We start from the raw sequence: 15,570 nt of genomic DNA on the forward strand, positions 1-15,570 counted from the left end.
ACTGCCCTCAAGGGCTGGGGGGCTGCCAGGGAGGGGTCTCCTGAGCCAAGAGCAGGTGGTTATCGGCACTACCAGAGACCTGGGCTGCCCGAGCAGAAAGGGCATTCAGACCACCGAGTCCAGCCCCATGCTGGGTCCGAGGCTCCCTGGGGCCTGAGCAGTGGCCCCATCCTTCCCCGTCCCACAGCCGCCACACAGGGAGCTCCTCAGTGGGGAAGGGAGGCTGATTAGTTGGAAACCCCTGCCCCAAACTTCTCGGCTTTCCTGAGAGAGTGCCCAAAGGGGAGCAGGAGGGACCAGGTCAGAGGCCATCAAGTCCCCACAGTCCCCTCTGTTAGATATTTGGTTTCTTGGGAATCAGCTGCTGGACCAGTGGCCTTTCTGGGGAGGTGCCTAGGCGGGGATGGGTCCAGCTGAAGGCCATTCCCTGGGGCGGGGGCACCCCATCTTCTTCCAGTGCCGAGACGATCAATGATGGGCAGTTCCACACCGTTGAGCTGGTCACCTTTGACCAGATGGTGAATCTCTCCATCGATGGTGGCAGCCCCATGACCATGGACAACTTCGGCAAACACTATACGCTAAACAGCGAGGCGCCCCTCTATGTGGGAGGTGAGGACCTGGCCTGGGTGGAGCTGCAGCTGGCCCTCCCCGGGCCACTCCATCAGGTGGTAGCAACAGACATTCCAGGTGGGGCCTCTGTTGCTCTCTGGCCTGAGCCTTGCCAGGCTCAGGAGAACTGCCCTGTGGGGGACATTCCAAGGTGGTAGTGGGGGAGGATGCTAGTGAATGGCCAAGCTGCTGGCGGGTTGTCCACCTTGCCTAGAGCCCGCACTGCTCTCTGCCCTGCCCAGACTGACAAAGAAGGATGGGAATGTGGGTTGGGCTTGAGGCCTGGCTGGGAGGGGGCCTGGGCTTTCCCAGCTACCTTTTGCACGGAAGGCACCTTTCCTCTTGGCTTAGGGCCAGAAGGGGCTTGTCAGTTGTTCAGGGTCCATTCTCGGGTCCCTCAGAGGCCCAGGCACGGACTCCCTGCTTCAACTGGGTACCTCCCAGATGGACTTGCAGGCTTTGTGGCTAGATGACCCCATCCAGCACCCGAGAACATTTCTAGGTCTCGATGAGACAGGTGTCTAGATGCAGTGGGGCCGCCTCAGTGCTGCAGAGGGTCTTGCCGAGACCTCGGCCAGGAGGGTGTGAGAGATGGAGCCCTGGATTCTAACCCCAGCTCTGCTGTTTACTAGTTGTGCAACTTTGCGCAGGTCCCTGAGCACTGAAATCGAAGGGGTTTCAGCAACTCCGACGTCAGAGGGCTGCTGTGAAGGGATGACCACAAAAGTGGGGGACAAAATGCTGTACACATGGGTTCTGGGCCCAGGTCCTTTGCTGCTTTTGGGGTCTCTGGGAGGTAAAAGCTGGTGTTCTGGGCAGGAGCCCTGGGTGAGGGCGGCCAGACTCAGGCACCCAGAGCATCACTTGTCAGCTGGCTGCTGCCAGGCCTGGCACCCCCAGGCTCTGATCACAGAGGAAGCAGCTTTTCCGTTTCTTCTGGGAAAGGAGTCTGGACCCTCCAAGGTGGCAAAAGACATTGGCCCAGAGTTGCAGAGACTGAAGGACAGATGCCGAGGGCAAGAGGGAACACTGTAGAGATGCCCAGTGGACCTCAGAGGTGGGTGCCAGGCAGGGTTTGAGCCTAACTCAGCCCAGCTCTGCCCCCTCCCCTCCACTCCAGGGATGCCAGTGGACGTGAATTCGGCCGCCTTCCGCCTGTGGCAGATCCTCAATGGCACGAGCTTCCACGGTTGCATCCGAAACCTGTACATCAACAACGAGTTGCAGGACTTCACCAAGACGAGGATGAAGCCAGGGGTGGTGCCAGGCTGCGAGCCCTGCCGGAAGCTCTTCTGCCTGCATGGTATCTGCCAGCCCAATGCCACACCAGGGCCCGTGTGCCACTGTGAGGCCGGCTGGGAGGGCCTGCACTGCGACCAGCCAGCCGACGGCCCCTGCCATGGCCACAAGTGAGCCTGGGCTGGGCTCAGGGAACCCTCCCCCACTGCCCACCTGCAGGTTCCCTTCCCTTCCCTGCACGTTCCACTTCCCCATGGTGAGGAAAGACTGTCTTTAAACTCCAAAATTGGAACATGTGGCCTAACACAGGGTTTTATTAATTTTTTCTGGCTTTCAGTTTTTATTAACAGGAAAAGGACCCTAGGGACAAACAGAGAATCACATTTTGCTCCCTTTGTTTCAATTCTGGGAACAGAATAAGACCCTGTGAAGCCTGAGGCTGGGGGTGTGGGGTGCCCTCGGGTGGGCTCGGATTGGCTGTGGCCTGTCCTCACAGCGCCTTTTCTTTGTCCCCTGCAGGTGTGTCCACGGGAAGTGCATGCCTCTAGATGCTCTTTCCTACAGCTGCCAGTGCCAGGATGGGTACTCGGGGGCCCTGTGCAACCAGGCTGGGGCACCTGCAGACCCCTGTGGGGGCCTGAGGTGCCTGCACGGCCACTGCCAGGCCTCAGCCACCAAGGGGGCACACTGTGTGTGTCACCCCGGCTTTTCGGGCGAGCTGTGCGAGCAAGGTCAGGGGCCCCCCTCCTGACATGCCCTCTCCAGGGTCCCTCCCCACAACGTGCTTTAGTGACTTTTCTTTTTCCCAACCTCAGCAACCCCTCCGTGCCCCCTGTCCCCTCCTGCACCTTGGGCTGCTATTGGGCTGTAGCGCCCCCAATCCTCTGGGCTCTGAGCCCCACCCCCGGAGAGATGCCCATCTCTCCCTGGCCCGGCTTGCCCTGTAGCCCCTTTATCTGGGCTAAGTGCCCCTTCTGCCTGGGGTCTCTCCTTACAGAAGAGACCACCAGAGTAACAGCATCTTGGCCACATCACTTAGGGACCTGGAGAGCAGCAGGAAGTCTGAGAGTTGGGGACCCTTCCCAGGTCCTCCTGGCTTCAATTTCTTCTCTGACGTCATCGCCTCCCAGGCTTCCAGCCACCTCTTGCACTCCTCTGGAGGCCACTGTACCCTGACAGCCCAATCTGTCCCGGGGGGCCTTGGCAGCTAGAAAGTTCTTCCCTTTCACTGACTTCACTGTGGGCCCAGGAGGAAGTGTGTGCATGTGCATGTCTGGCAGGGAGGAGGTGGGGATGGAGGTGGGGTCCAAGGATGCTGCCCCACCCTCCTCCTCCTCCTCCTTTTTCTCCTCCTCCTGCCTCCCCAGGGGCAGCGCTGGCCCATGGGTGTGCCCTGAGGCTTTCTCTTGGTGTCTGTCCCATCCAGAGTCCGAGTGCCGGGGGGACCCTGTCCGGGACTTTCACCAGGTCCAGAGGGGCTATGCCATCTGCCAGACCACGCGCCCGCTGTCGTGGGTGGAGTGCCGGGGCTCATGCCCCGGCCAGGGCTGCTGCCAGGGCCTGCGGCTGAAGCGGAGGAAGTTCACCTTTGAGTGCAGCGACGGGACCTCTTTTGCCGAGGAGGTGGAGAAGCCCACCAAGTGTGGCTGTGCCTTCTGCGCTTAGCGCCCGGCGTGGATGGGGAGGGGAGAGGGCGGGCGAGGGGGCGCGGCCGCAGCGGAGACCGAATGGCCGGCAGCTGGGCTGGGGTGCGGGCCATCACCACGGCGACGCCTGGGCTACCGGCCCTCCCGTGGGGGGGCGGCCAGAACCACTTTTCTAAAGCAAACGGCGCCGCAGCTTGGGGCGGGTGGGCGTGGCCCGGGCCGCAGCCCCCCTCTCCGGAAGTGCCTTGCACAAATAGGCGCTTAATAAATATTTGTTGAATGAATGTGTGCGTGAGGTCAGGCCAAGAAGTGCAGAATAGTGACACCTCCTCCTTGCCTGCTACCTGGGTCTGAAGATCGGACTGCCCCTTCCCAAACCAGCCTTGCCCTCTCACCTGTGGCCTGTGCGGGTCCCAGAAGCCCCTTGCCCCCCTGCAGATAACCTTGGCATACTCTCAGCCTGCGCTGGGGCAGCCGGCCTGGCTCTCAGCTTCTGCTGCTGCAGCGTCTGCTGGCAGTAGGCCAGGCTGCGAAGGGGCAGGGCCCCCTCCTGCTGGCCAGGAAGGGACCAAGCCCTGCCCCCTGGGCTGCCTGGCAGTGCTGCAGCCACTGCTTGCTTGGGAACGGGCCAGGGGGTGGAGGTGGTTTTAGGACCAGACCTCTGAATCCCAAAGTTATGGGATGAGCATTGTAATATCAAGGAGGGTGCTCATGCGGAGGAAACCACCGCTGGGACTGCTTAGCGGGGGGACGCCACCAGCAAAAAGGACAGAGGGCTTCTGGTTCCAACTGAATAAACATCACCACCTCCAGACACTAGCCACCAAGGGGGCATTGGTCCTGGGCTTCCCCAGCCGTTAGCCATCAGCTTCTAGCTAGCAGGGGGACTTGGGGTGTAGGGGGCTTGGGCTAGGCTGCTAGGCCAAGGAGGGGTCTCCTCCCATGTAGACGGGGTTCAGATCACCTCATGCCGCAGACCAGTAGGGAGCCGTGGTCCAGACATCAGGAAACCTCCGCCGGCTCTGTCACTGTGGGCAAACTTCTTCCTTATGGGCCTCAGTCTCCTCAGCTATCAAATGGGGAGATGGAGGCGAGCAATGTAGACCCTCCCACTGTGGCTCCAGGAGGGAAGCTGGAAGAGTTAGAAGATCTACTTTCATTAATCACGTCAACAACTATTCATGTGCCTAACCGGGGCTGGGTACTGCGGGTGTTCTCCCCTCACGGACAGATGGGACTGACTACAGAACATCACAGGCGCGACCTGTGATGCCTGGGAAGGATGCCTGGGAAGGGATCTGAGGCGAGTGAGGGCTCCAACCACAGACACCGGCCCAGGCCAGGGCTGCTCACTCCAAGTGTTTGCAAGGAAGGAGTCAGTGTCTGAAGAGTCATCGAACATGTGGCCGTGTGACTACAAATGCTTCTCTTCCATGCAGAATGAAAACGCAGAAAGATGATCTTTGTGCCTAAATAGCGAGCTGGCTGGAAGGAAGATAGGTCACGCTCTCCTGTCCCAGTGTCTCCCCAAGAGTGTGTGCCCCTGGGGGATCCTGGGGGGCAAGGAGGGTGAGCATGTCCCTGTCCTGGCTCCTTCCATCTGCAAACAGAAGGCAGGGTCAGGGGAGTGTGTTGTGTTGGGGCTGAGGTGGCCTTGTGCATGGGGGCAGCAGGCGGAGCCCTTGATACCAAGTATCCGGGAGCCTCCTACGACTGAGCGCGCCTGGTGTGCTCCACTACCCTGGGACTCAGGCCAGTGAGTTTGAGTCCTGGGCCCCCTGTAACGGGAAGAGGACCCTGCCCTGTCCACCTGGGGAGGTGTCCTGAAGGCTGGATCTGCCCCTCACCAGGGGCCAAGCTCTACTTTCTTGGAACTCTGAGCAAGGCCACAGCACCCCTCACACTCATGGGCAGCAGCCTGGGCCTCGAGGGGCTTCTCCTAGGGCTGCACAGCACCCGTCTCTTACCTAGACTTTCTGGGCCCCTGCGGGCACCTGGACAGCAGCCAGCACCAGGTGGGTAGGAAGGAAAGCTCAGGTGTAGCTAGCCTGCCCCTTCCACGGAACCCACCAACCCTGAGACACATACCTTCCCCTGGCCACCACCATTCCTCACTGACCTGCAGAAACCGTTCCCCGGGCTTGAGGGGCGATGTCTGGCAGGACCTCTTCGCTCTGCAGAAGTGGAAGGGGCACCTGCAGACAGGTACTGGCTGCCAGGAGTCCTGCACTCCCAGTGCCATGGGTTTGGGAGGGCAGAGGATGGAGTGTTTGTTTGCAGGGAGCACCCTGCGAGCTTGCTGCCACCCCTGTCCACCCCTCCACAGCACCCCACGCCCCAGCCCAGCTCTATACTCACCCTTGGTCGAGCCAGAAGACTGGGATACACCACAAGGGGTGAGGGCAGCAAGGGCCGAGAGACCCATGCGCCCCAGGATCAAGTTTTCCTCAACTGAACCACCAACCCGAAAGTTGCTAAGGAACTGGATCACCACACACCTTGCCTGTTCACGTCTGGGCCTGCCGAGTCCCAGAAGAAGGCTGCCGCGAAATCATCTGAGAAACCATTTCCAAGCCTTGCCACCCCTTTGGTAAAGACTCCAGTTCACTTGGACGTCGTCCTCGGCTGGTTCTACTGAAGAGACACAAGCAGGGCAAGTCCCAAAGCTGCTGCTGCTTTGGCAGCACTGCAGGCGACAGTGGCCCCGGCTCCCTGTGCGGGTGTCAGGAAACGGAAAAGCCTGGACTTTGTCTCTTCTTTGCCTGCTGTTAGCCTAACCATGAAAGTATCTCTTTACACAGAATACTTAACAGATTCTAATATATATTTGTATTTCATTTTGTTATAGTATTTTTATATGTTAAAGTCAACATCCAGTGTCTTGCTTCGCTTTTCAGATGCTATGTAGTTGTGACATTTGGTTTGGTTTGGGGTGGGGGGGTTCTGTAGTCTTGTTTGGATCACTCTTTTAAAGAGACTGGTTTAGAACAAGCCCCTGGGGGAGCCACACCTGCCCTGTCCTGAGACGTGTTATTTTAGAACATGTTGGATATTGTCTGTTGTCTTCCTGTGAACATGAAATTGATTCACTCAGGTTCTGCCTTTGTTGATCTCTTTTTCTGCATCAAGGATGAGCCCAGGGCTGCTGACACACAACCTCGCACGGGCGAGAGTTTCTGGGCTGCCCATAAACCAGCCACAATCCAGGCATGGAGCCCAGACACAGCACATGTAGGGTATCTGCCCTTGGAACTCTCTAGCCTTCCTGAAGTGGCAAAGGAGGCTTGCTCCTCCTGAAGAAGGAAGGGGAGGTCTGGGGGGTGTGTGTGGCTTAGTCATAGCTCCCTGGGGATGTCAGTGTGAGAACAGAGCCTGACACGGCACAGCACACACGGATCTGGGGAGGCTGTCCATCCTCACTTCTCTCCAAGTGTCACACCCACGTTTTGTAAGTTTGTGTACAGAGCCATGCCCATATTTAACATGGGTCTACTATGACTTCAGACCACAGAACTGCACTCAAATTGAGCTTTGTAGGACGAGTGACCTCAGTGTCTTGGTGAGGCCAGGCCCTGGCAGTGAGGCTGGGCAAGCCCCCTGACACCAAGGGGACCCCGCTGGCCCTCCTCTGATGCAGGACCATAAACTGATTTCCCGCTCGTGGTGACGGTCACATATGCCACACCTTAACAGCACATGGTCACCTTGAAAGTGGGCAGTGATGGTAACTGCAGTGCCTTCAAAGCAATGAGGGATTTGGGAGCAAATGTAATGAACCAGGTACAGGACAGAAAACAGGTTAAAATAGGGTTGTAAGCTCAAGAGTCTGGAGAGGCCAGTAGGTTACTTACCTAAATGAATCACGTTGGCGCGTGCCCTTCAGCCCACCATTTGTACTGCCACTTCTGATAAAGCAGCAGGGATAGAGACCTGGTTCCCTACTGTAAAGAGCAAGGGACAAATGGTAAATGAGGCAGACTGTGATGACCTGAAGGGTGAGCTTTCCAATCTACCCAGCTTCAACTGATTCTTACCACGCACTAATTTTGTCAGGTCTTCATTATTTTTTTAAAAGAGAAGCTAGAAATCAATTTTTATGTAAACACTCAGTTTTAAAATATTGTTTTTTAAACACTGGCTAAATAAAACACAACTGTCAGCCACCAGTCTGCAACCTGAGTTACAGTAAAGTAAGTGGCACATTTCAGTTACAAGGAAATATCTAGCCAAGGGAATGGGCATAGCAGGGCTTGGCTGGGGGGTGGAGGGAGTCGAAGGGACGCCCAGGCTTCCAACTAGAGTTGCCACACTTCCCTGCATCTCTATCACCCCTCTGTCCTGAGCCCTGAGAGTTCATTTTAGAGATGTTCCCTCACCCCAAGCCAGTCTGCATCTCTCATGTCAGATTCCAGTTATTCTACCACAGGATGAATATTGGAGGAAAAGAGGTCTATCTCAACAACGAAAAGTCCTCATCTGGAACAAGACAGTTCTCCAAATTCAAATTAAGAAGGGCGGCCTGACTGCCAGCTGCAGGGTTATTTCCATCGGGTGGAGTTCTGCATGTCAATGGCCACTGTCAGATGAACTTGTTAATGAAATTGTGGCCGATTCCACAGGAATCACTGGCTCACTGGATCCCTAAACAGACTCACCTCCAGGAGAGTTGAAAGAATATAACGAAACGGGTCATGGATCGAGTAAGTGGAAGGATTTCCTGCCATACCCCAACATGGGCTCCAGAAAGCTGGGGTGCTGTGCACGTCCCCCCTCATCTAGCAGTGGCATACCTGAGGTCAGAAGCGCGGATCCAGTTGCTCCTTGCACCTCAGGATGAAGCACCGGCACCTTCCCAATTCTGCCGTGGGAATTCCCAAGGATCATCCGTTGTGTTTTCTAGTCCCTGAAGTCAGGCATAACTCACAAAATGGCCACAGATCTACCAAACGATGTTCCTTTAAGTCCCAACACCAGTGGCCGAGGCAAAAGTAGCAAGAAGTATTGCTTTTTGGTTCCTTCCGGCAACTTACCAACTTTGCCGTAGGCTACAAGTTGAATGCTGGGCTTCAACGCGTTCTGTACCCTCTCCAGTAACTACACAAACACACTTTAATATCAAAGAAGTTTAATACGCTGCAATAAAATAAGCGCCTAGGAAAAGCTCATGGAATAGATGTCAACGTTAGAGAAATCCCACCCACACATCCTCTAGCTCCATAACCCAACCCTCAAAACCAAACTAGAAAATCTGAAACAACAAAGGAAATCCTTCCAAGCTTGGATTTCAGTGAGGGCCGCTTTACCAATAACAAGAACACAGTTTCCTACATGGTCTAATAGGAAAGTAAAACACAGAAGCACAAAAAGTCCACAAGATTTCAATATTTAAGAGACTTGGTACATATTCAAAGTTAAAATAACTCCAACTTTTATAGCTATACATATTGTTTTAAAGCAACTTAATATATTTTAAATCTCATATATACACTCTCAAAGGTTCTTCAGGTGAGGTATGTAAACATTGTCTAATGAAAAATTTTCAATGTTTCAAACCAACAAATTCACAGCATACATTGAATTTTCTTCCATAAAAGACACAGTATTTTCCTACACTCACTAACATAGTGGAAGTCCAGGCCCAAGGGATACATGCTGACCATCCGGATTACCGTTTGCAGAAATCCTCATTTCACTACTTTTGACAAGACCGCCTTCACACGGGTCAGGATCACACACTTGGTACCAGGAAGGAGCTAGGCCCTCTGAAGACTCTGTCCTTGGGCATCTGGATCGCTGGCTAAGACTCACAAGACAGCAAAAAGGAGCACGTCTGAACAACTACGAGATTGACCTCGGCAATGACAACACTGGGAAGAACCAGAAAGACCTTTACAGGAACGGTAGAGATTCATCTTAGAGCTCCCTGGATCCACAGCCAGATCAGCAGCCCTGCCCTAAACTCATTCTGAAGGCTGTGGCCTGAAACCAATAAAAACCCAACACGGCACCTGAGCTTCAGTTAAATTGCATGGGCCTCCTATGACCCCCTGGCCTCTCAAAGGCATTAACTCTAGCCTAAAAGTAGGACCCTGGGCTGTGCTTTTCATACAGGTTGGGGTTGAATTTCTTAATATCATAATACGTATGGGAAAATAATGCCATGAGTTCACAAAGATGACCAGTGCCTGCACACAGGCACTGGCCAATGACCTGGGAGGAGCTCAATTTTGAAAACTACTTGTTCCCTGAGGGTAAACAGCAGGCTTCTATTGAGATTACGTGAGGCTAATAAAGGGATTCTTTATTACAAGGCCGTAAGACTCGGGAGCCTCAGGGCGGAATTCTATTTTACCCCACATAATCTATAACGCACCCCCGCCCTCCCCCCACCACAAGAAGTAGTCACCTTCCCAAAGACACAACATAGGTCCGCTTCTTTCCCCTTGCTTGCTTCAGGCTCAGCAATGGAAAGTTTTATCCTAACGCACCCACTTCAATCTAAAAAAACACTAGTGAAAAATTCCAAACACCATCATAAATACAAAAGAGAAGACATATTCCAAAAGCCTAAAAAACTACATTATTCTATTAATGGTTATCTGGGTGTGGGGTATTTTTCATAAAGTTCAGGACGGTCACAAGGAGAGGCTGCTAAACAGCTTAGAAATCTGTTGGGCTGAACACGCTGGGACGCTTGGAGAGGCAACTGCCCTCTTTGCATGAACCTAAATGATTTAACCCCAGACACGGAGGGGGCTTCAGATATTTCAAACTCAGGCACAGAGGAGGAGTACAGGAAATGGGCTAGCTCTTAAAGGTAGCTCAGATACAGTCAAAGGACTTTTTATTGGCCATTTACATTTTTAATGTGAAAGGTTCTTACACTTACGCTACAGCCAAATGCGTTTTGCCTCAGCTAGATTCTGTAAACCCTACAAATTCATGGAAAATTGATAATTTTTCAGTCTCTATGCCCAATTTTTGATGTGTCTGGTGCTGGCAGATTTCTCATCCATCGCTAGTGTCGTATGATGTGAAGGAGCGTGCAGACAAACAGAAGCAAAAATTCAAGTACAGCAACCTCTCCAGCAAAGGCAAGAGGTCTTAGCAAGAGCTGTTCTACCCCCACCCTATCCTCTGAGACAAGGGCTAACGCAGAGCCCGGAATAAATGCTATTACCTAGAATCTTATTGCTTACAGGCAACACATCAGAAAGAAAACCTGGAAATCTGCTCTGCAGGTCTGGGGGCTGACCACTGACCGGTTTATCATACGTGTGTGTGTGTGTGTGTGTGTGTGTATAAAATATATTATATATATATATTATATATATATAATATACAATATATAACATAACCAGATGAGAAGAGGGAACGATTAAAGCTTGGATTTGATGTAACATTACAGATCAAATGCCCCAAACAGCTCTCAACCTGCTGGTTTTTGTTCTTTCTCCATGTGTGAACTGTGTTATGAAAGGAAGTCCACTGCTCAAAATATATTCTTCTACAATACTACAATGCAAACCAACATCACTCAGAACATGAATCTGTACACAGCACATGTAATAAATATTTTTTTAAAACTATTTACAACATTATTTCTCGTGAACATTTAGATGAGAGCAAAGTTTATTTCTTCCTGCAAAGGTTAAAAAAGTTCTGACTGTCTAGTTCAGTGCTAAATTCCCTGGCACCTAGTTACCCTTTCACATTTCATCTTAAAATCAGATTTGCTTACAAATAGCATCTGAAAAAAACATTCTCCAGCATTACTGTTCAAGTGTCTTCCTCATTTGTTTAGAAAAGACAAAGGGAGGCCATAAGTAAATATGCTAATTATGGTTCAAATGGATGACACAAACCCCTGTGTGTCCAGTCCCAAGCTCACCGCAGTCCTGGAGCTGCAGTTCTCAGTCCAGCCAGCCGGGCAGAATGAGAATCGTGACTCAGACAGGGGTGCCCAGGAATGGGGCACAGGGAAGAGGAACCTGATGGGAAAGCATTAGTTCCGTTACATTTACAGGTGCTGAATTGCAGACCAGGACTCCTGAGAAGTAAAGCTGCACACATCTTAGAGCAGATGACCTCACTGTGTACCATCAGTTATAGGTGGGCTGGCCCATATCTGCACAGATGCTGAGAGAGGGAGGAGGCAGCGAGCTGAGGCGCTCAGTACTCAGTCAAGGTGCAGGAGGAAACGTGCTTATCTCCCGTGGTTAACGAGAGTGGGAACAGGTGTCTTTCACGAAGGTGAGAAAGACTAAAATACATCTTAATGCTTTCTTTAGGCAACCAGTGGTTTCTCCATATCCCACAGGTATAGGTTTGGATTTCCTTGGGGTTACAACTAAGGCTCATCTCCCTGCACAGGATGTTGAAATCTACAGCTGAATGTACCAACTGTGTATGCAAAAAGTGGGCTGCTAGAGGCAAGCCCCGATGCCACACCTGGTGCAGCCACAAAAATTGTGGGAGACCCACTTTGTTCTGGGATGGGGTGACAGTGGGGATTGTGCTCAGGTTCCCAATCCAGTTGCATCTGCCCCAATACAGTGAGGGCTTCAAGGCTCACCCTTCTGCCTTCACTATGTTGTTTGGGGGTTCACTGGCCGAGCATTGTAGCTGGGGAGGATGGGTTCTCTAGAAAGAAAACTTTTTTGGAAAGCCCTTTTGACATTAATTTTTTTTGTTTGTTAAAATAAATACTTTCTATAGAAGCATTTGAACAGGAAAATACCACTATTTACACAGTGAAATAAATTTCACAGTGGTGTGTATAAATACGTATTATATATATGTATTTGAAATCATAGTCACATAGTCTCCTAGAACTATTAAGAATGCAGAAATCACTGGTGAAACTTATAACCTTAAGCTATAGTGGCTCTAAAACTAATCCCTACCTGTGGTATAAATATACAAAATTATGAAAATCTTGTTTGTAGAGCATCTCTTACACAAACTAGCTCCCAAATTCTACAGATTTAGCTACAAGACGACATGAAGTGTGGATTACAGAAAATGATTTGAGTGAGAAAGTTGGTAAGGTGACTACATTTGGACCCAATGGCTAACTATGGGAAGAAAAATAGTTATGAAAAGAAATGCTTCTAATACAACATATATATGTTCAGTGAAGCACTTGAAAGGTAGGAGACTTCCCAGAGGCCTCCTGGAAGGGGGCTTGGGGCATAAGCAGAAGAGGGAAGAGGCAAGGTGCCAAAGGTGGGTCCTCAAAATGAGGTGAGTTAGGCCTGACCAGGAGCGGGCTTCACTGGCCAGGCCAGAGAGCTCTGAACTTCGGTCTAAAGCTGCTGGTGGGCTGACAAGGTGCCATTGACATGCTGGTATTTTTAAGAGAGCTGAGGATGGGTAATCTGGATTAGAGGTTCAGACAGGTAAAAAGACCAGCCATTTATATTCACAAGTAATGACCGAAGCTTGGGGAGTGATAAACTTGCAAATATACTGTACATGAATATACTGTATAGCTTCTGGGGGTGAAACTAACATGCTCTCTGCCTGCCGGGAGAGGCACTATTCTAGGCTTTAAGTTCATGAGGAAATCCGTTTGTGTTGAGCACTGCTGTAGGGGAATATCTCTCCATGAGAGTCAAGTTCACCCTGACTCATAAACATGAAGACAACTGTAGTACTTTTAGTTTAAAAGACTTTGTACTTTTAGCTTTAACTAGTTATCCTAGTAGATCAGATTGAATGTCCACGATTCAACAAATACTCAATCCACAAAGGGAGATACATTTTTTTCTCTAATACACAAGCATTAGTCAGGAATAATGTGCAACAGCAGCTGTGTGCTAAGATCGAACAGGCAGAAACCGTGAAATCTAAAAGGAAAGAGATGTTGCAATGCTGCACTACATAAAAAAATAAGTTTGTGCTTAACTGGCCACACAATCTGATCTTGAATGACATATTGCAAGGGCCAGTAAACCTTTTCTTTAAAGGGTCAGGTAGTAAATAGCTTATATTTTAGGCTGTGTGGGCCACATGGGGTCTCTTTACTCTTTTTTTTTTTTAACATAACCCTTAAAAAAACAAGGTACAATGCACTCCTCCAATCCTGGTATATTATAAAACCATGGGCAAGTGGTTCTTTTTTTAATAAGCAATCTACTTCCATGTGGCCTGCCTACTGGGCACCTCATGTTAAATGGAATGGTCCTAGGCAGGCGAGAGGGCCTCTGTGTCACTTTGCTCACTGGCGAGCATAACTGCACACCTGCCCCTCTGAGCACTAACATAAACCACCAGGGCTCTGGGAAAATGATCAGACAAAGGGAAGGTAATGCAAGGAACTGGCCAGCTGTGGCTCAATTCCAAGGGCAGAAGCATGAGCAAGGATGCCTGCAAGGTGACTCAGGTGGTTCCCTGGGTCCCCAGTATAGCATGGCAAGCAGCATCAGAGAGCTCTGGGCTTCTGCCTGAGCATGAAAGTATCTTTAAGTGAAGGAGGTCAGACTTTCATGCCTTCCAATCCGTCCACTGTAGAATACAGCAGTTTGTTCTGACATTTCAAGGCATGAACTATATCGAAGGCTGTCTCAAAAGGCTTCCCATAATTCTGCTTGTATTAAATACAATCATCTTTTTATTTTCTCTTTCTCCCTGAAAAGGACTTGGGAGCAAGCCTGGGGTAGAGTATTTACTGCTGGGATGTGAGGATTGCCTAGCTGATGCCTTACATAGACATGATTTCATACTCAGAAAAATTTCCAATATTTCAGTGGATACCGAGCCATAAGAAGATAAAAATTCATAGTTAAGAATTCAAAATGATAATTATGTTTCAAAACAAAAGGAACAGTCACTGTTTTAGAGCCACTGAGAAACAGATCCTTGAGTTTTGGGGGAGGGGGAAGACAAAACCTTGGCAGTTGACAGGATTTAATCTAATCATCCATAACTTCTCAGTCACACTCAGGTTCTAATAGGCTCCAATTTTCTATCAGTCTTTCTAAAGCACTTCAAGCCTCTATCTTTCAGCTGCTGGCGTGCCTTTAATAGAATTATTTTGAAAGAAGAGTAGGTGACTGAAAAATGTTATCAGTGCCAATATATTTTTTATTTTCCTAGAAGCTGGCCAAAAATATTACATAATAAACAATGCCTTGGGTTTATGATTGGACTTTGTTTCCTCTCTGTGAAAAGGCTTTTCCATATCTAAATGTAAGGTTCAGAAAACTGAACGTCCACCTAAAGTTGTCTCAACTAATTTTGAAAGAAACAAAATTTGGCTTACTTTAGTAATAAACAAGAGTGAAGCCAGAGTCAGGTCTATGATAAAAACTGAATGAAAGGAGAGGCCCAGGCCACATCACGTTAGAACTCTGCATTCCTAGCTGCTCATGGATTCTGACTCCAGAGGTTAAGGTGGCCTCGATTTGGCCACAGTGATGGGTGATGCTAACAGGATGTGAGGCTAAGGTAGCTCAGGTTTCAGGAGATGGTATCTGATGTGCTGTGGCAATATAATGTGTCTTTTTTGTAGCAAGAAAAAATAAAGACATGTAAAAAGAACAAAATTGACATAAGATAAGGAGGAAGGAGAAGAAAAGAAGAAGACAGGCGAAGAGGCAGAAGAAAGGAGAAGATAAACCAGGGAAGCTTTTTTATCCCGAAAAAAAGCTTCTTTTCTCAGGCATGGGTCAGCAAACTTTTTCTTAAAGGTCCAGGTAGTAAATATTTTAGGCTTTTGTGGGTCATGTGGTCTCTGTTGCAGATGCCCAACTCTGCTGGAAAGCAGCCAGAGACAATACATAAACAAATGGGAGTGGCTGTGTTCCAAAAACCTTTTATTTACAAAAGAATGACCAGCCCACAGTTTGCAGACCTGTGAAAGATCATCTGTCGGCCAAATGAGACCCTGCATGGGCTGACCTAAAACCAAAAGGAGTGGGTGTGGCAACTTGGGCCACTACCTTGGGAAACTCCAGCCTCGTCCCAGGGGCAGTGACAAGACCCAGACTCACTGAGGGTGACACTACGGCATCTCCAGCTTGCCTCACATAGCATGTTGCCCTTTCCTACTTGGCTCTTAGGTCCATTG

General features: G+C 50.3%; 1 protein-coding gene across 3 annotated transcripts in view; it reads left to right on the forward strand.

Annotated features, from left to right (window-relative positions):
* The window catches only part of SLIT1 (slit guidance ligand 1), a 207,181-nt gene extending 200,590 nt beyond the window's left edge, over positions 1-6,591 (forward strand). For all 3 annotated transcript variants that reach the window (XM_060286113.1, XM_030865222.2, XM_060286114.1), the window contains exons 34-37: positions 458-612; positions 1,733-2,021; positions 2,371-2,582; positions 3,278-6,591. In XM_060286113.1, the coding sequence (XP_060142096.1) occupies positions 458-612; positions 1,733-2,021; positions 2,371-2,582; positions 3,278-3,516 (895 nt within the window). In that variant the 3' untranslated portion in view covers positions 3,517-6,591. The remainder of the gene's footprint in view (positions 1-457; positions 613-1,732; positions 2,022-2,370; positions 2,583-3,277) is intronic.
* The last annotated feature ends 8,979 nt before the right edge of the window (positions 6,592-15,570 follow it).

This window comes from Globicephala melas, chromosome 16, assembly GCF_963455315.2.
Source record: "Globicephala melas chromosome 16, mGloMel1.2, whole genome shotgun sequence".
NCBI lineage: Eukaryota > Metazoa > Chordata > Mammalia > Artiodactyla > Delphinidae > Globicephala > Globicephala melas.